We start from the raw sequence: 27,571 nt of genomic DNA, 5'->3' as shown, positions 1-27,571 counted from the left end.
TGGGGCTGCATGAAATTAGTGTCCTGATAAGAGGAAAAGTCTAGTATACTCTGTGAGGATACCCCAAGAAGGCTGCCATTCTCACTAGACACTGAATCTGCTGGCACCTTGGTCTTGGATGTCCCAGCCTCGAGAACCATGAAGAGGTAAATGTTTAAGCTACACAGCCTGTGGTATCTTTTTACAGCAGCCTGAGACACCTGGTTATTTAACCAAGCACTAATCTAGGTACTGCCAAGGATTTTTCAGATTTAAATTAAATTTACTAATCAACTGACTTGACAATAGGGAGATTATCCTAGATTATCTCAGGTGGGCCCAACGTGAGCAGCTATGTGTTCTTAGGATTTGACTTTGGGAAGTAAGTGGTAATCATCAAAAGAGGTCAGGCCAGTAGCCAGTGAGTGCTGTTCACCTCTCTCCTAGCCGTCTTTCCAGTCCACCATCCCTCAAGGATCCCCAACAGTTGACCAGGGGTTTAGCTGCATGCCTTCCCGGATCTCTCTTGCCCCCTCCACCAAAGGGACATGCGGGTGGCAGGCACAGCACGAAACTGCCAGTGCCTCTTCAGGGGACCAGGCAGCAGCAGGCATTGGAGCGAACTTTAGGGTCAATCATCAGAGCTTCTGAGTTGGATTTTTACAACGTTTTACAGTTCCATGAAATGGTAGATCAGCAGGCCCCTCCTCCCAATACAGGCATTTTCGGAGGGAGGGAGCGCGCCTCGCCGGAGTGGGATCAGCTGTGACTGGGGGTGCTCACTGCTGCCCCTCTCCAGGAAGAACAGCACCCACGTGGGATTGCCTGGGCGACTCTTTATTGAACAGTACACTTGGAAGAAGATAAGGCAACAAGGCAGTATTTGTATAATGTCACTAGCATTTTCCCCAAGGTAAAGCCAGGAAACAAGCTCGCGTGGTCTCCCTGGGGGTTGCTACGAGACGTCCCCCCAGTCCATGCATGGACGCTAGCGGGGAAGTTCGGGAAGGTTTGAGGCGGGCGGCGAACAGCTGTGCTGTCTTCCATCACAGTGGGCTTGTGGACAGATGCCCAGGTTGGGTCAGTGCTTCAGCTGAGCCAGAGGAGCATCCTTTTGGTATCATAACGCTCAGTGTGTTAAGACCAGATGCACTCCAGCACTTGAGTTAAGACATGCTGGTTAACCGATCAATGTTATGTAAAATCTCTTACTTAACCCAGTGACTGAGATGTGCTTCGCACCTGGCCTCTTGGGATGCCTTCATGATGCATCATATTTTTCCATTTTACTCAAGGGCAATGAGAAATCCCTGGACAACTGTTTGGTAGATGTCACAGCTGCATTTTTAAACTTTAAGTTGCTTTAACTATTGCTGGCAAGGACGTTGTGTCCTTTGAGGTTGACTGAATGTTCAATTAAGCTCAGCTGTTAAACACCTCCCTGCAGTTTTTCCTGATTTAATATTGCTCTAAACAGGAAAGTGTGTAAAAGTAAAAAGTGTATACTATATACAGATGGAAGGTTTTCTCTTAAGTTTGTCAAGGCTTAAGTGACTCTCATTTAGTATGATTATATGCAAATCTTTTACTTTGATATCTGCTGCTTTCTCAAGTTGACAGTATCATTTTCAGCTCTAATCAACAGTTTAAGTAAATATTCCCATAATTTCAAGATCTAGATAAAAAGTTTCTCCGTGGAGGCTTAATCCTCAGCTGATTTTCTTTCATGAGAAGTCTTCAGGCAGATTGGTTATCACTTCAAAGTACTGAAAAACACAGCCACTGTGAGGAAAGGAAGAAAAAAAAAATCAGGGATCACTTTTTACTGTTGCACCAGAAAAGCTGATTAAGGGTTAAGATATGACTGCACTAATTCACATTTTTTCTACCTGATTTCTAGAGTCTAGCTTTTTACAGGGCAGTAAAAAGTGGTTAATTGAATCAGGTGGTCATGAATTGAATTACAGGGTTGACTGAAGCACATGAAACCTGAAACTTGGACACTTGAATTAGCATTTCCACCTCTCTGCCTCAAAGTGTCACATCAGAGGTTAGCTTGGGGTGTGGATAAACCCTTAAACTCGTGGTTTCCAACCTTAGTTCTATATTGGAGGAATCTGGGAACTTTGCACCAGATTCTAATGAAATTAAGTCTGGAATGGGCCTGGACATCAGGACTTTTTAAAGCTTCCTAGGTCTAACCTGCAGGCAAAGTTGACCATCATGGCAAACCAAAGGGGAGATCTTCCTGCTGTTACTGCCTTAGCAAAAAAAAAAAAAAAAAAGTGTGGGGAACTCCAGGGACCTGTAAAAGGAAAGCTTAGAAAGGATGGAAAGCCAGTGGGTAAGATGCTTCTCAGAGGAAATGGGGATGGTGGTGTGAGTGGGCTGGTCGTAGGGAACGGTGGCAGCCGGGGAGGAATATTTCCATCGAGAATGATAAAGGGGGCTACAGTTGCAAACGTCACACGTGGCATGTTTAGGCCCCAACTGGAATGCCTCTACCTTAACTGCAGTCTCAGGGGAGAGTTATTTCCTGGGTTACATGAGTTTTAAGCAAATTAGTGTTCTTTGGAACCAGCTAAAATGTATCTGCAGTTGCCTCCTGTTACTTTAAAATGCATAATAGCAGAGTGAAAGAATCATTTAGTTGCTGGGTTCCTCCAGAGTTCTAAATTCAAGGAAAGAAGTGCCAGTCCCTCATCCTCCCACCCCAGCCCCTGTCCTTCTTGCCACTCTGCTCCTCTCTGGCCCATGGGATCAGGCCATCCCCCCCAGCACTGGTCATGCCACCCGCCCTCTGTAGGTAGCCCTTGCTGCTCCAAGCTCAGCTCCCCCTCAGACAGAGGAAAAGCAGGTTGGGGCCCTGCGAGGATGAAAGTAACCCCAGGGACCTCCTTCTTTGAAGTGAGAGTACTTTCCGTCTTTGGATGACAAGAGAACACTTTGTGCTTTGCTTTCTGTGGAACTGGCGTACCAACTGAATTTGGATTGGTGATCATTTTATAGGTGGCTGTTACTGAGGTTCCAGACCATATGAATACAATTATTACATACGGCAAGCTTGTTCACTATTGTTTGTTTTACTTTAAGGGCAGAGGAAGTGGAGAAAAGTAATTTGCTCAGAAAGTCCTTTTAAGCAGAACTAAGAATGACAGATCTTAAGACCCACTTAACTTTAAGCCAAAGGACTTCTTTGCATAAGCACCTTCTCCCATGCATGCTAATTAGCAGGTCATTTTTCTAAGAGGCATTCTGCAGCCACCCTCTCCTTATTCTAACTTTGTGCTATTCTCAAGGCAAAGCTCATGGCAGGAGGAGCCAGGTGTATTTTCTTGGATTGGAGAATCAATAGGTAGTTGGGAACAACCAAACAGAAGTGCAGTTGGGGATCTCATAACCATTTACAGCCTGTCCCTGACAGACCAAAAGCTCCAGGCCTCGTCGCCCCGGTAACAGCATTTCTCCCCTAGGAGTCAGGGCTGGGAGGCTGCTGACTTACAGAGATAAGGTCGAGCTGGATCATTCCAGTATTCTCGGGGTCCAGCTGCTTAAATACCCCTGTGGAGGCAGAAAGAGGATGTCGCATAAATGAGGGAGCTGAAACAAAGATCACATTATCCTCTTCCCCAGACTGGCAGCTGATTTCATCGAATGTCACAGCTATGATTTCTTCCCACTATCCCCAGATTAAAGAAGGAGTTCCATTCTCAGCTGAACAGACTCATCTCTGGCTCAGGTTGTTTCACCCGTGAGGAAAAGTAGGCTGCTTTCCTGCCGAGAGAGCTGAAATGGGTCTTTTCCCCCCGTGGGCACTTACTGAATAGTGTCTCCAGTCGAATCAAACACCGGACAAAATTGTCAAAATCGATGATGAGCTCGTCATCTGCAAACCGGGCGGTGATCACTTGGTGGAGCTGACAGGGCATCTTGAAACCTGAAGTTAAATGAATAAGCAAACTGATGGTGAGCTGTTTGATTGCACCCCTGGGCTCTGTGTATAGGCTGGGGACCCGGCGGGGCAGTTTAGATGACAGCTGTCATTGCTTTGGTCCCCGTGGCTGCTCTGCTGTGAGGCTGTTTATTTTGCAAACCCAGTGCCTCTGCCGTTGCCAGATGGATGTGGCAGAAACTCTTCATGCTAAACCAATATTAATTCTCCCTTTTTCCACAGTAGTAGAATTTTTTTTTTTTAAATTTGGCTGCCCTGGGTCTTAGCTGCAGCACACAGGATCTTTGTTGCTATATTCGGGATCTTCAGTTGGAGCATGTGGGCTCTATAGTTGGAGCATGTGGGATCTAGTTCCCTGACCAGGGATTGAACCCAGACCTCCTGCCTTGGGAGTGTGATGTCTTAATCACTGGACCACCAAGGACGTCTTCCATAGTAGTAGAATTTTTAGCAGGTCATGGCTGCCTAGAATTCAGGCTACATTTCTCATTTTCCCTTGCAGTCCTCTGAGGCCTTGTGACTAAGCCCTGGCACTGGGATTTGTGTACAGAGTGATGTGTGCCATTAAAGGCAAGGAGACCGGGACTTCCCTGGTAGTCCACTGGTTAAGAATCCGCCTTGCAATGTAGGGAATACGCGTTCATGCCTGGTTGGGGAACTAAGATCCCACATGCCATTAAAGGCAAGGAGACCGGGACTTCCCTGATAGTCCACTGGTTAAGAATCCGCCTTGCAGTGTAGGGAATACGCGTTCATGCCTGGTTGGGGAACTAAGATCCCACATGCCTCGGGGCAACTGAGCCCGCACACCACGGACTACTGAGTCCACATAACATGACGAAAGATCTCATATGACGCAAGGAAGATTGCAAGCAGCCAGATAATAAATACTTTATGTGTGTGTGTGTGTGTGTGTGTGTGTGCGCGCGCTTAGTTGCTCAGTCATGTCCAACTCTTGGCAACCCTATGGACTGTAGCCCGCCAGGCTCCTCTGTTCATGGGGATTCTCCAGGCAAGAGTATTGGAGTGGGTTGCCATGCTCTCCTCCAGGGGATCTTCCCAACCCAGGGATTGAACCCAGGTCTCCAGCATTGCAGGTAGATTCTGTACTGCCTGAACCACTAGGGAAGCGCATGAATACTGGACTGGGTAGCCTATCCCTTCTCCAGGGGATCTTCCCCACCCAGCAATCAAACTGGGGTCTCCTGCATTGCAGGTGGATTCTTTACCAGCTGAGCTACCAGGGAAGCCCATATATATATGAAGACAAGGAGACCGTCTTTCCCTCCTTTTGTCAGCCTGTTGCTAGTATGTGGCTTTGGCAGGCTGTCCTGGTCCTGCAGATACAGGCAATGCTCTGCAGGCTGGTGACACAATATGACAGAGGGAACCTGGGTCCATGACAGCAGGACACACCATCCTGGCCTTGGACGACTTGAGCTTGAATTGTTATGTGAGAGAACGGTGTATGTTGTTTAAACCACTTAATTGGGGGTCTCTGCTGAAGCATTATCCCATCGAGTGAACAACTTCATGTTGTCATATCTGTCCCCACACCAGTCTCCCACTCTGCAGGTCTCCCACAGCTCGTGTCATTTTTTATGGACATCACATTCTGTTAGGGACTCACTCAAGGGTGGAGCTGGATACCCCACTTCTGCTGGATCAGCTCTGCACCTGAACAGGGTGGGAAGTGGGGGTGGTGGGTCTGTTGAGAACTGACTTTGCCTGCAACCCGCCAGGGCCCTCAGAGGGAAATGGGATTCAAGAAGCCTTAGAGAGCAGACACATCCTGGACTCCATTTCATTTTACCAATTCGTTTTTAAAAGGTGAATGAAAAGGATGTGTTTGTATTGAACCAGCGCCTACTTTATTTCATAGTTTACCAAGCTTTGTATCATATAGTCTAAGTTTTAGCATGTTCTACAGATAAAAGAAAGAAAATACAGTGAGGAAGTATTACCTGCTTCTTCTAATGCTTTCCGCATCTCATAGGAGTTCATGGTTCCAGACCGGTCCACATCGATTTCCCGGTAAATTTTCTGGAACGTGCAAAACAGAAAATCATGACCTGAAAGGCAGCAAGTTACCTCTGTGCTGTGTGCTAAGTGGGGCTGGGGTGTTTCCAGGTCTCTGCCTCTACTTTGGCCCTGGAAAATCATCCACGTCTCAGCCTTAAATGGTATTTTGCCTCTTTGTGTGAGCTGGATTATAAATAAGCCCATCAAATCACCTAGCCAACTACATGAGCCCTGTTACTAACTTCTGTAATTTTTGCACTTGAGCTGTCAGAAACCCAAACTACAAGGGATTACAGTTACACAAACCTTTTCAGGACGTTTGATGGTGGCTTTTAGATGACCCTGTTTCCAGTACAGAACACAGGAGGTATACCACTTAATTTGCCCTGACCTCTTTGCACCCATTCTGAGCTCCATCACAGGTACAATCCCCTCCCCTTGGAGCTGTTCCTCCACATCCCGACACAGACCCACCACCCCTGCCTCCCGGCCCTCATGGGCTCTCACCTGGTATTTCTGAATCTTCGTCCAGAGAATGTAGAACTCCTTCAGTCCCAGTTTGCCACTCCCATCCGACTGCCTTCAGTTAAGGAAAGCTCCCAGCGTCTGGGTCCACCTGGGCTGAGTCACCTCGTCTGTCCTCTCCCCTGGGGAGTCTGGTAACCCCAGTCATCCACAAGGAGCTCTCGCAGAAGGCCCTTTTCCTGCTTTTCACACAGGCTAGACCTCCATCTAAGGGCTGGTGGAAGGGCCCAGTAGAGACTTGCAGGCCCCCTGACTCTGCATGCTGACTGGTCTGGGGGTGGTCTGCTGAAGGCCCCAGGTCCTGTTAGCAATGAGCCGTCAGATGATATGCGGAGGCCTCAGGTGGCTTTTAATGGCCTGGTCCTTGCCCATTTGGGGAGAATTATTATTTCTAAGAGGCCTTTTGTGAGGGGAGTTCACAGCAGGTGCCATGAGCCCCCTAGATGAAACTTCAGAGAAGCTTAGACCACCCAGACCACTCCTGCCCAGCACCTCCCAGGAAGCAGGAAGGACACTGGATGGGTGATGAGTCAGCCTCGGGGCTGGGTGGTGGCCTAGGAAGGGGCCAGAGCAAAGAGGAAGGACTGTGCTCTTGTTGGGGGGGCGGGGGCGATCTTAGAAATCAGGAAGAAAAATCATGCCTGGGAAATATTCACATCAGAAATACCACAGTTTAGGGACTGTTCCCCTAGAGGTAACAAGTCCAAACTGCTCTGGGCAGGTGATTGTGGGTGTGCTGTTGGGCATTTTCTTCAAGAGCCCAGGAACCACTCAGCCTCTGGTGGGGGTGGTGATGGGGGGCTGGGGGATGTGGCATCTCGCATTCCCTCATTTGAAGTTCCCTGGATTTCCCCAGCGAGAGAGGTCAGTGCTGACGACTGCCCTACACCTCAGCCGGCGGGGACAGCTGGCTGCTGTGAGGGGAAGGAAGCGTGTGTTTGAATCTTCCCGGAGTGGAGTTTCACACTGCCCCCCCAGCCTCTGTCCTCGGGGCCTGTTAAAGGATACATCGAGCATGTCCACCATGATTTTGCAAGTCTCGATGCTGAAGCCGTCAGACTTGATATCTTGGCCTAGAAGACAAAAGAAGTGTGAGAGGAGCATCCTGTGGAGCAGTGCAGTTCAACACGACCTTCTAGGGGGGCAGGGACACCCTGTATCTGCACCCCTGACATGGGATCCACTTGGGTGTGCTAAGTTGTTGTCACGTCTGACTCTTTGTGACCCCATGGACTGTAGCCCACCAGGTTCTTCTGTCCATGGGATTTTCCCAGCAAGAATACTGGAGTGGGTTGCCATTTCCTCCTCTAGGGGATCTTCCCCGCCCAGGGAAGGAGCCCAGTGTTTCTTGCGTCTCCTGCATTGCAGGTGGATTCTTTACCTCTGAGCCATGGGAGGAGCCACTTAACGTTATTTTAAATAGCCACATGAGGCTGATGGCCACGATACCGGGACAGTGCAAAGATATGTTACCTTTTTTTGACTTCTCTGTATATTAGCCATGGGGCACTCAGGATTTTAATAAGAGCTTTCTAAAAAATTTTATTTGTTAAAAATTTTTTTTGACTATGCCACATGGCATGTGGGATCTTAGATCCCCGACCAGGGGTTGAAACCTTGTCCCCTGCATTGGAAGATGGAGTCTTAACCAGAGGACTGCCAAGGAAGGCCAATTGTTTTTTAAATAAATAACAGGATGATAAGGGTCTGGGTCTTGAAGTGCAAAGCCACCTGTGGACAGATCGGAGGCCCCATGTGTTCATTCTAGGCTGGGCCCTGAAGAGGAAGATGTTTACATAACTATCTGTCTGCAGGCATTCAGGGGTCCTCTGTGTCCCCAGCTGGGTGGGAACTGAGGGCTGGATCCTGTATTCTCCTGGATGAGTCACTCGGAAGGTGATCCCGTGTGGTTGGTGGTCAGTAGGTGGAGTGAGCACCTCGTCACAGATGTGAGTCTGTTCCCACAGCCTTCAAGGGAGCCTACCCCTTTTGCCATGAAAGGTTAGGACCTAACCTGTCTCCAAGCTGCCCTTCTGGGCACTGACCCCTGCTCTGTGTGGGCACAAGACGGTGCATGGGGCCCTTGGGCAGTAAGAGAAGTCACCGGTGTTGCTCAGGGAAAGGTACCGAGCTCTGAGGTGTGGGGGGGGCCACTGCTGTGCCCCCAACAAAGAGCAGCTGAATCTGAGCTGGCCATACCCCTCCCCTCCCCCTCCCCACATCTGTGCAGAAACAACGAGGCTCAGTGTCCCTGGGCTCATGACGGCCACACAGCTGAAGAGCCGTGATCTCACTTGTGCCTGGTGGCCTTGAGGGTAAACACCATCTTCTCGTCACCCCCAGATCAGAGGAGGGGGGCCTAGGACCGGGACGTGTCTTGGTGAAGCCCTGCCCTGGCCCAGCCTTTCTGGCCAACCGACCCCCTAACTGTAGCGTCTCGAATCACAGAGGCTCAAAAGCAGCCTTTTGTTCCAAGGCCACAGGTGGTTCCCATGAAGGGTGTGTTGTTCCAATCCTCTGTGATGGAAGACCCTGCTGGCCTAGAACCTTCTTTGGCTTCCAGAGGAGGAATTTCATCTCTTGGGATTGAGCCAGAGTGAAGTCCCTGGGACTTCTGGAGACAATTCCCAGACTGACACTCAGACCAAACAACATACTCACTTGTTTCTGATTTGGTCTGAGAACTCCTGATACTCTACAGACCCTGCTCAGCAGACTGCTGTCTTATCAAAGCAGCATAGTTCTCATGATAACTTGAGGGACAAATACCTCTATGTGTGTATGTCTGCGTGTGCACGCATACACACCTTCTCTCTAACCTCTGCAGTGGTGATCAACCCTGGGGAGGTGGACCATCCATCCCTTGTTATTTTTCGCTCGCATGTGTGCTAACTCGGGTCCGACTCTGTGTGACCCTGTGGACTGTGGCCTGCCAGGCTCCTCTGTCTATGGGATTCTCCAGGCAAGAATACTGGAGTGGGTTGCCAGGCATCGAACCGGTGTCTCTTACGTCTCCTGCATAAGCATGTGGGTTCTTTACCACTAGAGCCATCTGGGAAGCCCTAGTTTTTGCCTAAGAAGCAGTGAAACCCGAAAGGGTATGTGAGGACCATGGCTCTCTAGCTCCTTCTCGAGCTTCCACCCACTTCTGTCCATTCTCTGTGGAAGCCCATCAGCCCAGGCTGAAAGCAGCCATTTCTGCAGCCTTGAAGCCACTTGCCCGGGCCACTGGGTCAACTGAAGTGACATTTCTCCCAATAAGAACTGGCCCAACCAGGCGCACTTAAACACACATTTGGGAGATGAGCCTTTTTAATGCCATCCCCTTGAGTGAAAGAGAGATCATGCATTTTTTTCATCTTGGCTAATCAGTGAGCTAGTGCCACTCTGTCAGTTGTTCCCCACTGAACACAGCTAGGAGGCCAGCGGTGGGGAGTGCTTTCTGGCTCCCTTCGTCTGGACTCACGCACTCTTTCTTACCAATTAATCATGGTAACAGCCACCATTTACAAAGCCCAGACTTGGTACTAGGCAATTCCTACATGTCATCTCGGTCACTCTGAAGAGATACGTAATAATGTGCCCATTTTGCAGATAAAGAAACGAGAGTCAGGGAGGCTACCTAATTTCATTTAGACTGCAGAGCTAGTAGGTCTTGGAAACTTGACCTCCAGATTCCAGAAACATTTGCCTTTTTAGGCCAAGCCACGTGGCATGTGGGATCTTAGTTCCCTGACCAGGGATGGGAACTCATGCCCCCTGCACTGGGAGTGAGGAGTCTTAACCAATGGCTCACCAGGGAAGTCCTACTTTTGCCCTTTCTTCTTTTTTTCAAAATCACATTGAGCAGAACCTCCTTCATCCAGTTCTTTGTTGGTGGTGGCAGTATTTGAGCAGGAGTGGGAATGATGGTTCAGCCATCACAATAGCTGAGATGGGAAGGGGAAGGATCCCCGTGTCCCCTCATATTGCAGGAGGACGAGCAGGATGAGGGATTTGCAAGGAGGGGATACTCACGCTTTGCTAGCACTCTTCTCAGGATCGTTTGCAACTCAAAGGCAGAAATCTCTGCATCCTGTGGACACACAACCAGAGTGTCATTACTGGTTTCCTTGGGATGTGTGTAGCATAGAGCAGCGGGTGTGTAATTGGTGTCTGCTCCAGCGGAGCCCTAGGGTCTATGCATGCACATTTCTGTTTTTTAAAGATGCTAATGTTTTACTTTATTTTTAAAGCATTTAATTTTTTGTTTATTCATTTATTTATTTTTTTGGCCTTGCTGTGTGGCAAGAGGTATCTTAGTTCCTCAATCAGGGATCGAACCAGTGCTCCCCTGAAGTCTTAGCCACTGGACCACCAGGGAGGTCCTGCATGTGCATTTCTAACAAGCTCCCAGGAGATGATGCTGCCACCCCCAGACGGCACTATAAGTAGCACAGCCACAGCCCGAATTTTAGTTAGTGCTTTAATGTACAACATGAAAACAGGCAGAGTTCATTCACCATTGCCTTGCTATAGAGAAAGTAAAGAATAAATCCTCCACTCTATCCACGTTTGTAGTCTTTAGACTCAGCCTTTACACTCAGTTCTCACACAGCATGCCTTCCTCTCTCATTAAAACCCAGACCTGGCTTCCTGTGGCGTTAGTTGGAACCAGCTGTCTCCAAGAACTGGTCCAGCATGTTCTCTGTGGCCCCTGATGCCAGAGCTCCTCAGGAGTGGTGTGGGTGCCTCTGTCCACGTACACATATTGTAACTGGGGGACAAGACCTATTATTTGAGACCAAGATTGACACTGTGCCTTCGTGGGGGGTGTGTATGTGTGTGTCTCAGTGTGTATGATTCAATTAGTGGGGAAACAGATCTCTGTGATGCTCCTTCCATTAGAAACCAGGAGGCATGCGGAAGCAGGTGGTGCCTGCTTCAGGTCTTTGATGAGGAGGCCTAGGTGAGTCGATGGTGGCCACTGGCAAGAGCTAGAGTCCTCCATATATGGAGGAGAATGACATTTTTTGAAGTTGTTGGAACAAGAGGCCCATTAACTCTGTAGTGGACAGAAGCCCAAGTATCTGAGAGATTTCTTTTTAAAGAACAGGGACGTCTGGTACTCTGTTGCTTACATCCTTGAGATTAAAGACCCTCCATCTCCCCAAATGTTTTTGTGGGAATCAAGGAGAAGGGGCCGAGTTCCACACCTCGGTCACAGTGGCAAAGAGCAAACGACACAGCCACAGGAGAGGCCTGGAGTCCTCAGGTAGGAGGATCTCCGCTGACCGGACAGCGGAAGCCCCTGGTGACTGATGCGCAAAGATTCTAGGGAGGCCGTTAGCAAGGAATCTCAGCGGAAACCTCAGTTCCATTTGCAACTCCTCTTTGCTTTTGTTCTGTTTGTTTTTTGTTTCTGCTCCCTGCTTAAATGGAAGTCTCCTTGAGGACAAAGACTGTCTCTTCTTTGGCATCAAAGCAGGGCACATAACAGGGACCTGGGGACCACTCACCTCTCCGGCCAGCTGGGCAAACAGTCTCCTGAATCCATCATCGATGTCGTCCTCGCTGATGTCAATCTGCAAGGCGAGGGAGGCCCAGGAGTGAGGTAAGACAGGGTGACCAGCAGATGTCTGCTCTCCCTTCCAGGGTGGCCTCCCCTCCCTGCTCAGGTACCCTCTCTCCCTCTCTTGGGCCTGAATTCTAAGGTTACTGGGGTTGAGATTAAGGACAGGTGAGGAATTAATAAAAGAATTTTTTCTAGTTAAAACCTACGAGAGGAAATCTATATACTATGTGAGAGGGAGTTACACTCTCATTTCTCACATAGACATCCTCTCCGACATTCCACTGAAATGGACTTTTATGGCCTAATTAATGAGTGCTCAGAAGCATAAAGACTAGCTGGCAAGTTCTGGAGGGATGCTGACCACGTCGAGAGCACAGACATGAGGCTGTTGGAAATCGTTCTGTGTCTCACTGAGGACAGGTGACGAGCCTGGAGCCTCAGCAGCTGCGAGTAACAGAATCATCGAGCCACGGCGGGCATCGGGACGGCCGGGAGAGCACTCCTTCCTCTGCATGCTCTTCTTCCTCCACCTGGGCCAAGTCTGAAAGGCCTGAGCTGTAGCCCTCAAAGCCCTCAAGACTTACCCCGAATCACAACTCTGGGGACTCTAGGGAACCTGAGAAATCTTGTGCAGCACTTTTGTTTTATCGATGAGAAAACTGAGGTCCAGAAAGAGGAGTGATAAGACCACCTACTGCTCAGAGCAGCTGGGAGGTCCCATCCTCCATGGCACCCACACCTGTGGGCTACGCCCAGGGCACCGCCCAGGCCCCACGTGGCGGCCAGAGCTGCCAGGGCAGGAGGCACTCTCAGACTCCTAGGCCAGGGCTACACCCCAGTTTCAAGCTGTGCTCCTGAAGTCCCAGGGGCCTCCGAAACCCCTGGGGTTATTTTCTGCTCCTCTCCTCTTGGGCTGTGTGGGACAGAGGGCATGGAATTCAGTTACAGTACCTCGTCAAGGTTGGCCTCGATTTCATCATCGACAACTCTAGAAACAGAAGGAAGGTGTGTGTTACTGCAGAGGGAGTGGGCAGAAATCCCTGCTAAAATGGAACTGGGATATTACACCCTGTGTGGGGTGGGCACAGGGGGTTTCTCTGCATCCCAAGTTTTTGTGACAACACATCCCGTAATTTCAGCAGAAATTAAAGCAGAAACAATCTAAAAAAAACTTGGTGCGTCAGAATGTTTCTGGTCCCTAGTTTTTGGTCTTTATCGAAGAGCACAGGCTTCCCATGTACTATGGCGGTCGTGCTCGGGCCTGGAGAACAGCTTTTAGGTTCCCTTGGAAACACTCTTTGCCCTCGTAAATCTTCACACCAAGAATCAACATACCCTGCTGCTTACTTGCTCTGCCAAGGGCAGGAGGAGACACAGCCAGGGAGGCCTGGGGGAGATTTCAAATGAAGCTCAGGCACTGGCTGGTTTATCCCACACACAGGCCTGTGTGCAGGGCTGGGTCCTTCTGCTCCACAGGGAGGGAAGTTAAGCCCAGGAGGGTCTCCCTCAGGCTGCTGGGATCTCAAACTAGACCACCAAGAGCCCCGTCTACCATGCTGATGCCTCACAGAAGGAAGGATGCGAGGACTTCTTGGTGCTGACAGCTGGAATCAGGATTAATATCCTGGGACAAGAAGGTGGACACCTTTGAGAGGTGGGATGTCCCCCTGGGGGAGGGAGACTTACACCCTCGGCTCTGCCAGGCCGGCGGACTGGGAACACAAGGATCCCACCAGCACTGCCCCTACTGGTGGACATTCGGAGACATGGCCGTGAAATTGGGTTCTGCGATTGGCTCTGCCACCACCCCTTTCTAACCCCAAAGATCCTGAGTGGCTATAGTCCTTGCTGAATTGAGTACAGCACTAGAGTCCTTCAATAGCTCTCTAGAGACCTAGAGATGGCAGAGTTGGTGGCGGGGGGTGGGGTGGTTGAGGTTTCCCCGGGAGAGGACTGAGGTTGACACAGGACCGTGTCATTCCAATGCCGGCAGGTGTTACAGAAAAAGAAACTGACGTTCAGAGGAGTGAGGTTGCTCCAGGCAGGCCAGGAACAAGGGGCGGGGAGGAGGAGGGCTGAATGACCTACTGGTAGTCGGCTTTCTTCTCGGAAAAGACCCGGATGCAGAAGTCACCGTCCTTGTTGGGCTCGAAGGTGGAGGGCACCACGATGTACTCCCCGGGGGGCAGCTTGAAGCGGTTGAGCACCTCCCGCATGTTGATGAAGGTATCTGACCGCTCCCGCGCCCTGGTTGTCAGGAAGAAGTTTTTGCCGAGGTGGATGTTGGTCTGTCCAGTCAACTGGTAAAGAAAGAGGAGCATGTGGGAGAGGATGGAGGGAAGGGCTCCAAGCACCGCCCTCTCCAATTGTTGAGATAAGAGGATCCCAGCCACAATGCTGGGATAAAGAGCAAACCTTCCAGCCCAAACAGCAGCTCAGAGACACACATAATAGGGGACCCACATTCACCCACTGTCTGCAGACACCCCATCTCTCTGCTCGGACAGAGGTCCTCAGCCTTCCTCCAATGACCCGGGGACATCAGAGTCCACACGGCTGGGATCTTCTCGGTTCTGTGTGGTGTAGACACATTGACACCAGCAGACAGGACCAGGGTGAGGAGGGGGCCCAGCTCCCAAGCCCGGGGTGTCACCTGTCCACAGCACCCATAAAGACCCAGGATGCCACTAGCTGCTCTGCCTCGTGTGTGTCGACTCGAATAACTGTGGCCTTTAAAGACACACCGCGACTGTGCATCTCACCACTCAGTGAAGCCTAACTGTGGGCCTGTTAAGTGTTCTCACGTTTCTCAATGCATCCCAACAATCTGGCGAGGTGGACGGTTGATCAGTTTTACTGACGAAGAAACTCAAGTTCAGGGAGGACAGGTAAACTGTCCAAGGTCACACAGCCTGCAAGTGGCAGAACTGGGAATGGGGTCCAGGTCCCTTGCTGTGTTCCCCCATCTTCTTATAATACCACTTGCAGGGCTCATCATTTCTCTTTTGGCCAGTTTTTGTTTTGGTCACTCCATGAGGCAGTGGGATCTTAGTTCCCCGACCAGGGATTGAACTTGCGCCCCCTGCCATGGCAGTGCAGAGTTCTAACCACTGGACAGCCAGGGAAGTCCCTCTAGCTTGTTTTAGGAGCACTACAGGACTCCGAGAAGAGTCTCCCACAGTCCCAGGAGCAAGGAACCTGCACCCAGGACTAAACATGTTTGACTCTGCTGGCCTCGGGGAGAAAGTATGTTCCATGGAGACTATACCGGATGCCTCCTCCTTCACTTAGACCCTGAGACCTAGGACCTGAACAACCTCACCAGGGCTCAGGGGGCGGGGGTGGGCATTCACTCTGCATAGACACAAGGCCCTGCCCAGGCTTCACGAGACCCCAGAGCCAGCAGTCTAAGCCTTTTCCTGGTTGGTGAACCTGAGCCCCAAGGATGGGGGCTGTCGCGTGCCAGACGTACCTCCTCTGGAACCTGCAAATAAAGGAAAGCATGTGTAATTCAGACTCTGGAAGAGCTCCAGAAAGAAATGTCACCACTGAGATGGTCTCCTTTGTTACACCACTCCTTCTGTAGCCTTGGTAATAATAACTAAGTCATCAAAGTAATTATTTTCCAAGGAACTCAAAGCATCTCACATTTTAAAAAAATTAAAAGAAATTCTTAGGACTTGGCAATAATGAGGATGAGCCCTTAGCACCATTCCTAACTTATGGTGCATGAAACTGAGGCCTGGAGCTGTGAGGTGACTGTCCAAGGTTACCCCGTTGCCTGCAGCAAAGCCTACACCCTGCCTCCCCCCAGGGAAAACAGGGCTGAGCCGCTGGAAGAAGCATCAGGGTGTGCTCTGGCCTGGAGCCAGCAGGTGATCGGTTCTAGGCTCATGTTGGCCACATCCATCTGTATTTTCTCAAGTAAGTCACTTCCCTTCTCTGGCCTGCGTCTCCTTATCTCTAAAATGGGAACAAACGACCCCCAGGTCCTTCTCAGCTCTCGCAGCCCATGGCTAGATTTCCTGGCCTGTGAGTGGCGGGGGGAAGGGTGGGCTGTGTGTCACACACAATTCAGTCTGTATTTTTCTGGTGGTTATTTTCTCCCAGCTCTGAAGTCCTCAGCTCCTACTTCAGAGACTGAGGAGCTTGAAATTGTGTGCATTTTTAGCAAAGATGGTGTTTGCCCAACTCCACCTGTTGGTGTGATAAGGTAGATCATTGCCCTGATGAGTGAAGTGAGCAGAGAGCCTTCTCTCCGACACTGTGCCTGACTCACACGTGCTTTGCTGGGAGCCCGGCTCTTGGGGTATGGTGGGAACGCTGATTTGCAACATTTGCTAATTTCTACAGTGTAAATACTGCCCACTCCTTGCCAGGGTCGTTTTTGGGCTGCCAACGTGACTTCACTGAAAGGTGGGGCCAGGAAGAGTGAGCCAGCTCCAGCACATCACCAGGGCCCCCCATCACCCTGATGTGCACCCCAGTTCAGTGGCTCTGAAGTCCTCCTTTCACCCCTATTCTTCCACTGCTCACCCCAGACTGGGGGAAACTCTTCTCTGTGCTGTAGAAAGGAATGGGCAGGGCACCCAGTGGGGGCAATGACGTGGCTGCTTTCTGACTGTGGCTGAGCTGGACTTTGGTTTATGTTGCAAACTTCCAGACGAAAGGACATGGGGGCAGTCAGCGTGCCTGTACGGGGGCCGGGCTCCGCCAGTGCAGCCCTGACGGAAGCCTATGACCAACTAACTGCTCCTCTGCCCAGCGCTCTGCCATGAGAGCAGATGCTCTGTGGACTCGGACCAGAGTGGCACCTGCTGGCTCAGTTCTTGCCCTCACGCTGGTGCCCGGCGTGGTTCCATATGCTCTGTCCTCAGTTCACCTCTGTTCGATTTACTAGAGGTTGGTGACCAACCAGAGGGCCAGGCCTGGGGATGTGAGAAGGGCCACAGAGGCTATTTGATAGCGTGGGACCTCGGGAAGCTGGCTGCAGGGGAAGGGGGCCTCCAGCGACACAGACCAACTGCAGGGACCTCCCTGCATGACCTCTTCTAAGACTGGCCTGGACCCTGGCTTTGGTTTTCCTTGGCCAAGCTTCTGGTTTGGGGTCCCCTCCCCAGGTCTGCCTCTGGGGTTGGCAGAGGCTGAGAAGAGCCAAGAAGGAAGGGAAGACGGAGCCCCGCCCCCATGGATGCCCCGCCCCATGGATGCCCCGCCCCCGCGGACGCCCCACCCCCATACCTCGTAGATGCCAAAGCCAATGGTGTGCATGTCCTCGCCCATCTTCCTCTGCCGCCGCCGGTGCTTCTGGATGAGACCCACCAGGAAGGTGCAGCCGCTCTCCCCGTCCTCCTGGTCCTCGTCCTCTTCCTCCAGCTTGATCAGGTACTGAGGGTTCATCCAGAAAGTGTCTGCAGACAGAGAGGGGCGGGGTCAGTCACCCAACACACAACACACGGACCCCCGCCCGGCAGATGTGCATGGGGGGAGGAGGGTGCTGGGAGTGGGGTGAGGGTCCGGGGGAGATGGCAGAGGAACCAGAGACCAGGGCTGGTGAGCAGCCCATCTGGGCAGAAATGGGCCACGAAGCAGCAGAGGGCTGGGGGCTTGTCTGAACCTCACAGGAACCTAAATTAGATACTCCCCTTTGCAGTTCTCTCTTGCTTTTCCTCAAGCTGGCTGGGCTTGGGGAGGGGTGTGTGTGAGGGGGTGCGGTGCATTTCTCACCCCGGAAGAGGGTGGTCAGAGCTGAGGCCCAGTTCTCCTTTGGCTCAGCTGCGACATCCCCTACTTTATCCTCCCCTCACCAGGCTCTAACTCGGGGGTCAGAGATGGCTTGGACGGCATGGCTAGGGAGACTTGGGGACTAGCTCTGCAGCCCCCTCAATGAACTAAGGGCCAGGAACATCCAGTGCACAATCTCAGCCTCTTGTTCTGTGTCCCTGTCCTCCTGGGCCTGTGCCCTTGCCCACTCCCATGGTGCTGGAAGGAGCTGAGATTCATTCATTTTAAGGATAATTAAGGTGATCACCTCCCCTTCCTTGACAGGATAATACTTGGATTCTGGAAATAAAGGCATCATCTAGTATGTGTTATTCACTCAGTCATGTCTGACTCTTTGTGATCCCATAGACTGTAGGTCGCCAGGCTCCTCTGTCCATGGGATTCTCCAGGCAAGAATACTGGAGTGGGTTGCCTTTGCCTTCTCCAATCATCTAATATAGGGCTTGGCAAACTATGGCTCTATAAGCTGCTGGATGCCTGTTTTTACAAATTAAGTTTTATTAGAACACAGCCACATCCATTCATTTAAGTACGGCTGCCTTTGGGCTATAGGAACAGTTGATAGTTGTCATAGAGACTGGGTGGACCACAGAGCCAGGTATCAACTATCTGTCCCTCAAGAGAGAGTTTACCAACCCTTGAAATAAGGGGTAGAAGATAGTCTTGTCTGAGGCAGAGGACAGTCTCCTAGGACCTCTGGAACTTGCGTGCTACAGAGCTACGGGCACCAGCTAGTCCCAGTCTGACTACTTGTTCTGTGGCCCAAGCATGCCACTCAGCGCCTCAGTTTCCTCATCTGTAACAGAGAATCCATATATGACCATGCCTTGCCACTGCAGTGCTTAAAGGCTGACTCTACAGCCAGACTGCTTGGGTTCTTAACCCCAGGCACAGTCAAGGCTGTGTGGCCTTGGGCAAGTCATTTAACTTTACCAAGCCTCAGTCCCCTCATCTTAAAGATGGAGATGATAATAAAGTGCCTGCCCCAGAAGTCTGCTGTGAAGACTAGCACCCAATGTATATTCCACAATCGGCAGATGTCATCATGATGAGATAGTTTCTGAGGGTGAGAGGGCAGAGGAGGACTGAGTCATCGAGGCAGAAGAGTCAAGGGAATCGACAAAAGAAGAACCAGTAGGGGAATCCTCACCCTACCCCCTACCCCCACCTCCTCTGAGCAGGGCCCCATCAGCATTGGCTGAGTGAATTGGGCACAAAAGGGTTGCCAGGCAATAACCAAGGCCTGGATGTGCAGAGACCCAGTGGGTGAGAACCTCTGCTGGGCTAAGCTGCTTGGGCTTTGGGTGGATAAAGTAGCCCATGAGCATGAAGGGGGGTTAGTGCTACCTCAGTGTGAGGTCATGGCATCAGGGAATATAGGGCCTGGAGAGGAACCACAGACTCAGCATGTCTTGGGTTCTGCCCAGGCAGGTAGAAACGTGAGTGCTGAAGGGAAGGGGCTGAGGAGACCGAGAGGGTGTTGAGATAGAGATTCAGGAAGAAGACAGGGTCCCAGTGGTAGGAGCAGCCAGGATGGCATGCAGCACCCCAGGGTAAGGTTGGGGGGGCTCACTCGGGTAGTTCCTGCAGCCGCCCGCAGTGGAGCCCCGCCTCCAGTTCCCATCCATCTTGGTGAGTTTCCACCTCTTATAGGTGTCACAGGTGAGTGTGTCAGGGGTTAGGTTGCAGATTTCCAGGCGGGAATAGTGTCTCAGGAAGTCGCTGAAAGACATCCTGCAAAAGCAAGGACGCGTGACCCAGGTTACCAGAGGATGCACTGGCGAGCCTGGTCCTTCCACCCAAGTCCAGACTAGGACGCAGTTAGGGCAGCCAGGGGACAGCATGTCAGGGCCGCATGGCCACTAGGTCAGCCATCAGAAGGTGCGGGTTCCAGTCCTGGTGCTGCCACCTCCTAACTGGTAATCTTGAACAAGTTACCTAAGTCTCTCTGAAACTCAGAACTCTCATCTGTAGAAAACAGGGGTATCAAATGAGACATGAGTATCAAATGAGACAAAATATGGACGCTCAGTTGGTAAGATGCCAGGACTATACAGATGTGGCTGGTCTCAGAGAAGCACAGACAGAGATGCTCGGGCCCATCCGTGTTGTCCCAGGGTCCTGTTTCTTGAGGCCTTGGGAAGATTTTCTAGGAACTTGTTAGGAGTGAAGTCCATCTTTCCCTTCTTTTCTCTTGGGACCTGAACACTCCTGCAGGAATTCTTAGCCTTCTCTGCTAAGCTGCTCAGCTTTGAAACTCAATTGTTGAGATGGATAAATTGAAGAGGTTCAGAAATTTTTTGTTCAAGGTCTTACAGTGAATTTAAAACAACAAAACCCTGATCCCATGCTCCTGTGCCCTCCACACAATAATCTCACTCAATTTCTAGTAAAGATCAGTCACCTTTTTTCTTAAAGTGCAAGAATCTTACCAGAACTCCCCATCCTCATGCCGTCTGGTCAGCGTTTCCCTCACCTCCGGGTCAATCGTGTTCCAGTTTGGGCAGCTGGAAAACCAAGTGATGGGAGAGACATTAGAAACTAGTGTGGAGCAATGACATCTCCCCAAGTTGCTCCAAATTTGAGGACCAGGGACATGCTCTCTCATCCGAGGGCCCAGACCCCGGTAAGGAAAGGAAGTGACACCCAGGTGGCTGAGAGGTGCAGGGCAGCAGGGTGAGAGGATACCTTATCCTGGAAGACAGTGGCAAGGAAGATTCCAAAAAATGAACACAGCCCATTGGATAGACATGAAGTAGCATCAGGGACCCAAACTGAGAAGGGCTTGGCAGCTCTTTTAAGGGGTGACTGGAAATCCAATGGAGGGGGGAGGGGTGCTCATCTTGGCCTCTGCAGCTGACCTGCAGGCCCTGTTGGGTGTCTTTCTGCCACAGCAGAGGCTGCCTGGGAATCAGCCAGGGAAAAGGTGGAACTGTAGGTGCTGGGCTGTGGAGGAGGATGGGGAGATAGGAACAGAGGAGGACCAGGAGAGGGGCTCACGGGAGATTTCACCCCAGAGTTAAAGGTTGAACGGGCCATCAACAGAAGGACTTCTATTGGCACAACGTTTACATCCTTGGGATAGAATGAGTGCTTGGAGGAGGAAAGGTGTGTCTTTTCCCTGAAGATCCAATAGCAGTGACTCTGAGCCAGGGAAGGGGTGAACCATGAGCTGATGAAAGGATGAGCATCCCAGGAGCTTGGGCCTTGTAAAGGCAGCCAGGTGGCTGGAGCGTTCTGATGAAGAGTCCTGAGAGGCCACCAGCCCCATGGGTCCCACTTGGGGTTGGGGGAGCCCTGTGCTCTGGGGGCTTTTATTCTCGCACAGCCGCCGTGCGCTCTCTACTCAGCTCCCCTCCCAGAGCTTCCTGGACAGACGCCCCCCACCCAGACCCCCACCACCCTCCTCACTTGTCGCTCCACTTCCCGGTCCACTCCACCTCTCCCCAGGGATTCCGGATGCGGATCAGCTTCTGCAGGCTTCCTCTGCTTTCCACCTGAAGGACGGGTGGGTGAAGGAGAGGAGGGAGATGCTGAGTTCAAGCCAGGCCTGGAGGTTCCCCGGCCCAAAGCCCCTTTCTCCATGAGCCAGGGATGGGAGCCATGTTACAAGGGGGATCACAAAAGGGGGAAGGGTTTGACCCTAGACCCTTGGGGCTGCTCAGCTTGTGGCAGCTCCCGGGATCTAGCCCTCAGAGGCACAAATGCCCTTGTTCTGGGCTCTGCATTGGGACGTCACCTTTGAACATCCGTTCAGCTGACTATAATAGGATGTACTTTTATCACAGGAGCTCCATCAAATGAACACTGGTGACGACAAGCAAATGTGGTACATGGATCTTGACTAAACCTTGAACTGGGGGCGTTGAGGGGGCTATAAAAGACATTTTGGAGCAATTGGGGAAATGTTTATATGGACTACTTATTGCATCACATTATTGAGTTGTTGTTTATTTCTTCAGCATGAAAACAGTACTGGGATTATGTAAGACAGTGTCCCTATGGGCAGGAGATAAATACTGAAGTGTCAGGAGCGAGTGAAGTGTGACGTTTGCGATTTCCTTCCACTGGCTCAGAAAGAAAGTACACACTAAGCGATGAAACAGATGTGGAAAATCTTAACCACTGTTGAATCCAGGGAAATAGCATTTGAATGTTTACTCTATGAGTCTTTCAGCTTTTCTGTAGACTTGAAATTTTTCAAAATACAAAGATGTGGGGAGTTGGATAAAACAAAGATTCAAGGTTAAAAACAAAAAACCGCACTGGGTATGTCAGACGACCTGGGATCTACTCTTCATTCAGTGATTAGAAGATGGCTATTTAACAACATTTACAGTAATGATAATAACAGCAAAGTCAAGGAGACCGATTTGTTTACACACAACTCCTCAGGCAGTCTGAGCGCTTTACAAATATTAACTCGTTTGATTCACCTCAACAACCTTACAACAGGTATCACTGTACTATTGTTTCTAATTCAACTTTGAGGAAACTGGGGAGTAGAAGAGAGTTTAAACACCTGCCCAGGCCACACAGCAGAATGGGGCAGAGTCAGATGTGAACACTAACTGGGGCACCGATGCTTTTGTGAGATCAAACGCGAAAGCACTTGAAAGGCTGGAACACGACACTTGATGCAGTGTCGTGTTATCTTTAGCCGGTCCGGAGGAGGGAGGAAATTCTGGAACTTGGTGGCAGGGCGGCTGGCCCCCCTCGCGGCCAGCAGAGGGCAGCGCGCGGCCGGCAGGCGCTGGGGAGGGCCGCCCGTCGCGAGCCCTGAACTTCAGCAACGCGGGGCTGCTGGGAAAGGCCCGGGAACGCGGGGCCCCACCCTCGGCAAGCAGGCAAAACTGTGGTTCTGCCATCGGGTGAGGGAGGGCAAGATCCCCAGGAATGCCTGCCGGGCGTTACCTCCTCGGCGCCGGTCACCGAGTACGCGTGCCCCTTCACCAGCTTCTGGAACGTGACGGCCTCCGAGTCCGCAGCGCTGGTGATCTGCAAACGCGGGAGAAATCAGCCCGGCCTCCGCATCCCGCCTTCTCCCTCCTTCCCTCCCTCGCTCGGGTCCTACCGCAGGGCTGGGGGCCTGGGCGGTGGCTGAGAGAGCCGGCGCGCTCCCGCCCAGAGCCCTCCCGCCGTTATTTACAACCAGAGGAGAGGCAAGCAGCCCTCGGGGGCGGGCGGGGTGGTGGTGGGGACGCCGCGCTTGCACTCGTGTGGGTGCCCCGCGCAGTCACAAATCCCCGCAGGAAAAGGGCACGCCGTGCCTTCAGGACACACACCTGGGCGGCTCAAACGCGCTGGGTCTCCGGAAACCGCGCGGATCGCCCTGCCCCGCCCCGCTGCAGCGTTTACAGGAGGGCAGTCCTCCGTTTCTGCCTGACTTCAGAACTGGCGTCTGTCTATTAAAGCTTCCCCAGGGATCCCATTCCCCGTCTGTTATGATGGAGGTGGTTATTTTCGTTTGAGTCAACGGGAAGGGCTGCTAGTAGAAAGGGTCTCTGCTTGGACACGGTCTGCAGAGAAGGTCTGCAAATCCCTGCCTAGAGTCGCAGTGAGACTTGGATCCCCCAGAGTCAGGCTTCTTATGCCTGACCCCAGAGCAGCCAGCTCCTCCTGCTTAGGACAGGACTGGGCCGCTGGGCACAGGCAAAGCCTGGCGGCTCCTTGGGGACAGGATGTCGCACCCACCTCCCTTCCTCTGGCGAGGTGTGCCAGCAAGGATAGCAGGAGGGGATGTTCCTCCCTGTGCCTCCTAAAGTCTTTCTACATGTCTGCTAACCCTGTAGCAGTTGCGGGGAGGCTGCTGGGCTCTGGGCGCAGGTCCTGCAGGTGGGCCGAAGGTGAATGGGGTGGTGCTGCCCTTGGGCCCAGCAGAGGGCAGGGGACTTTCACTGAAGCTGTGGTCTGGGTGGTGAGTCACAGGAGGCTGAGGGTTGTACATGGGCTGGAGAGAGAACGGCTGGAGGCTGGAGTGACCATTTGGGCACCAGTTGTACCCCCAGCCAGCCTGACTGTTGCCTAGCCACCGAGGGGCTCCAGGTGATGTATAATACGGTGGACAAAGGATGGGCTAGTCGTGCGGGGAGTAAGGGCAGTGGGTCTCTTGGGTCTCTGTTGGAGGCTCACTTCCACTAGAGCAGATTGGGATGCGGCTGGGGAGGGAGGCTTGGACTTACATCGATGGAGCAGCCCAGGAGAGAGCCTTTCTCCAGAGCCTTCTGGATGATCCTGAACAGGTTGGGAGGGGCCTTCCTCAACTCATAACACTCGGTGATGCCTCCAGTGAAGTCCTCGAAGCCCTCGCTGGTGGCACCCCCAGAAAGTGCTTCATAACACCCGTTGATCCTGTGGGAAGGGGAGAGACACTGTGACCACCGGAGTTGAAACTTCCACTTCTCAAAGTGTCCCCCTCCCCCACTCAGGCCTCTTGTTGGATGCTCCAGGGACCCTCTGCCCAGCCTCTCCTTGGTTTGTCTCTAGCTTGGGGTGCCCCTGAGGGCAGGTGACTGTCCCTGTGGTTACCACTGCCTGGTACTTTATGCAGCTTTTGGAAAAGTCTCACAGAACCTTAGAGCTGGAAGGACCTGGATGTTTATCTGGCCAACCTCCTGTATTGATTCTCTCTGCATCCTGGTAGGAAAGGGGTCCGCTAAATGGGCTATTTGGCAGTTATAGCTTAAAAGGGGACAGCAGTTCAGTAATGAAAGCAGCTTCCCTGAGCATCCTTGGCGCTGTCTTAGGAGGTGCTGGTCACTCCTGATGGTGCCCTGGTCACCACGTTGGTGCCCTGTGGCTTCCCTAACTCTACTGTTTGCGTGTAGACTTAGCAGCTTTTCAGGCCCCAGCTTCTCACAGCTGGTGTCTGACTCCTGGCCCTCCTCCCTGGCAGGGGCTGGAAGGAACAGAAATCCTTCTCGTGCCTGAGAGCTGCTCATTTTCTCAGAGGGAGCCCAGGCAGCAGGGCCATGACCGGGCACACTCTGGAGGGGGATGGAGGGATGGGGGTGAGGGGTGGGTTCCTGCTGAGAACAGGCAGTGCTGAGCACTGGAAAAGGCAGCCTGTGGGGGATGCAGCTCCCCGGAGGGCTGGGGAAAACCATTTCTAATCAGTGTGTTATATATTCTGGGCCAATTTCCATAATTTTCATATCTCTGCAATGGATCGTTTTGCCCATTTGGCAAAAAAATCTCTGCTGCATTTAGCTGACAAAAATGTAACATGACCTGCCAAGGAAGTAGAACTCCTCCAGGCCAGCACGATCAGTACCGTGACGCACTCCTGTGCATCTGGTGAAAAATGGCAATAGCCATGTGCATTATCTCCTCGAATTTCGAGCCCACATTTTGTCCAGAGTAGTCCTTCCGTAGTATAGGACTTTTTTTGTTTAAATCGTCCTTGAATAGTTTCTGTCTTTTCCAGAACGCAGGGCAGCTGGGGGCAGGCTGGCAGGGGCAGGGCGCGGGCACTTACTTGGCGTAGGCCTTCTCCAGCAGCGCGCTCCAGAACTCGCTGCACTCAGCCGAGTGCACGAAGAGCAGCTCCCCGTCCTTGGTGGGCAGCCTGTCGTCCACCACCACCTCCACCCACTCGCCGTACTGCCAGAACTGCGGGGCAGGGAGGGACAGGGGTGGCCTGGAGAAGGAGCCGGTGGCAGGTGGCAGCCTGGGGGTCCTTCCCACCCCGCGAGCCTCAGCTGCACTTGGCTCCTCCCGGCCTGGGCCCCTGGGCGTAGGCTCCATGAGCCCATCCTGGGAAGAGGTGCTCCCTCCAGCCCTCTTCCTGCAGGTACATCCTCACTGAGAAACCAAGGACACACCTCCCTCTGAGGCCACACCCTCCCCTCCCGCCCTCTGCCCTGCACCTTGTATTTTAAAAAATACCATTTCTCATTTACCAGCATACAAGGAGGACAGTGAGCCGTACTTTAACATTTTGTCTCAGATCCTAAATAACACACTATTTTAAAACACTTGGGAGCCCCCTCCGCGCCATCGTTGTCCTTACAGGGTCCCAGGTCGGTGGCAGGCCAGGGAGCTTCCTGCTGTTTCTCAGTGTCCTTCATAGAAGAGTATTGTTCTTGGCCCCTAGCATCTGCTCCTGGTCCCCAGGATCCATTCCTAACCTCCACACTTGCTCCTAGTACCCAGGACATGATCCTAGCCCCCAGGACCTGTTTGAACTGTGGTGTTGGAGAAGACTCTTAAGAGTCCCTTGGACTGCAAGGAGATCAATCCAGTCAATCCTAAAGGAAACCAACCCTGAATATTCATTGGAAGGACTGATGCTGAAGCTGAAGCTCCAATACTCTGGCCACCTGATGCAAAGAGCCGACTCACTGGAAAAGACCCTGACGCTAGAAAAGATTGAAGGCAGGAGGAAAAGGGAATGAGATGGTTGGATGGCATCACCGATTCAATGGACACGAGTTTCAGCAAACTCGGGAGGCAGTGAAGGCCAAGGAAGCCTGGGGTGCTGCAGTCCATGGGGTTGCAAAGAGTCAGACATGACTGAGCAGCTGAACAACAGCCAGGACCTGTTGAGAAGCTTTTGCCAACTATGAAGTTACCTGGAAGTGGAAGATCCCCGCATAGTTCTCCTGGAAGCTCTGGTCCAGGGGGACGACTCGAGCCAGGATTTCTTCATTCAAAGTGAGGGAGGCAATGGCGGCCAGCAGCCAGCAGTCACCTGTGAACACGGCACAAGGAACTCTCATCAGAGGGGTCTCGGTGCCGAGAGGATATTAAACAGCTTGTCACCACCTCCGGTGTGGGAAGCCTAAGGCCAACCTGGCCCAGATGATCCAGCTGGCCCTCATGTGAGGGGTATGGAGGAAGGCTGGGGTGATGCTTTGAGGGGACTGCTGAGGGAGAGATGTTTTTGTTGTGATAGCAGTTGGGTGGAGACGGGAGAATTCACTCCCTGAAAGACGTAGACCCTGGGATGGCTAGACTGTGTCCTCATGGCTGGCTCTGCGCTTGGTCCGCTGGAGGCGCCCAGCAGTGAGCATATGTGCAGTGAGGAGGCCAGCCTGGCAGAAGAGGCTGCGGGGAACACAGGCTTTAAAGGTGAGATTGAGTGACAGGAAGAAAACATCGTGATGGATGGGAAGGGATCGCATATCATGCCCCTTCTCCTGGGAAAAGAATGTAGAGGCAAGGGAGGAGAGGCCAGCAGCTGGCCCGACGGATGCAAACATAACAGCCTGAGTCTGAGAAGGCACCTTGGGCTGGGCTGTCTCCCTGAGGATGGACAAGGACGTATGAAGCCCTCTGCAGGGGGTGTGGGCACCATGCCTGGGGAGTAAGGATGGGGACAGCCAGATGGGTGGCTGGTCTGGCAGCCTGGCCTTGGTCTCAATGCCCTCCTCTCTGATACGTGGGTAATTCACGAGGTGTAACGAGAGCACGTGTGTAAAGCGCGCACTCATTTCACGTGGTCAGAAGCAAGCTGGTGGCGGGGAGGGGTCATGTTTTCCATCAGACAAAAGGTCCGACTGATGGAGGCTCTGGGGCAAGGTTGAGGAAGTTTACTCCCTTCTTAAGGAATGTGCACTTTCCTACAATTTCGCATGACAATAATAGGAAATAGCCTCAGATGAGTTTGATTTCCATGACTGGGTTTCTTTTTATTAACTGGCAGATCTGTTAAAAGTGTCATGGGCTTCCATGTGGCACTAGTGGTAAAGAATCTGTCTGCCAATGCAGGGTTCGAACATAGGTTCAATCCCTGGGTCAGGAAGATCCCCTGG

The 27,571-nt window shown here is 52.0% G+C and overlaps 1 protein-coding gene across 1 annotated transcript in view; it reads right to left on the bottom strand.

Moving 5' to 3' along the window:
- Positions 1–800: 800 nt before the first annotated feature.
- Positions 801–27,571, bottom strand: part of CAPN2 (calpain 2) — a 56,431-nt gene continuing 29,660 nt past the window's right edge. The window contains exons 3-21 of the mRNA XM_043924213.1: positions 26,390–26,508; positions 25,294–25,427; positions 23,999–24,167; positions 22,731–22,814; positions 21,228–21,313; positions 20,249–20,323; positions 19,390–19,550; positions 17,274–17,443; positions 15,505–15,516; positions 14,121–14,332; positions 12,984–13,020; positions 11,977–12,042; positions 10,496–10,553; positions 7,487–7,551; positions 6,461–6,529; positions 5,896–5,974; positions 3,800–3,916; positions 3,482–3,540; positions 801–1,761 (exon numbers count right to left, since the gene is read on the bottom strand). Of these exons, the coding sequence (XP_043780148.1) occupies positions 1,738–1,761; positions 3,482–3,540; positions 3,800–3,916; positions 5,896–5,974; positions 6,461–6,529; positions 7,487–7,551; positions 10,496–10,553; positions 11,977–12,042; positions 12,984–13,020; positions 14,121–14,332; positions 15,505–15,516; positions 17,274–17,443; positions 19,390–19,550; positions 20,249–20,323; positions 21,228–21,313; positions 22,731–22,814; positions 23,999–24,167; positions 25,294–25,427; positions 26,390–26,508 (1,796 nt within the window). The 3' untranslated portion in view covers positions 801–1,737. The remainder of the gene's footprint in view (positions 1,762–3,481; positions 3,541–3,799; positions 3,917–5,895; positions 5,975–6,460; positions 6,530–7,486; positions 7,552–10,495; positions 10,554–11,976; positions 12,043–12,983; positions 13,021–14,120; positions 14,333–15,504; positions 15,517–17,273; positions 17,444–19,389; positions 19,551–20,248; positions 20,324–21,227; positions 21,314–22,730; positions 22,815–23,998; positions 24,168–25,293; positions 25,428–26,389; positions 26,509–27,571) is intronic.

The sequence above is a fragment of the Cervus elaphus genome, chromosome 14 (genome assembly GCF_910594005.1).
Source record: "Cervus elaphus chromosome 14, mCerEla1.1, whole genome shotgun sequence".
NCBI lineage: Eukaryota > Metazoa > Chordata > Mammalia > Artiodactyla > Cervidae > Cervus > Cervus elaphus.
This window is presented reverse-complemented; position numbering and strand designations above follow the sequence as displayed.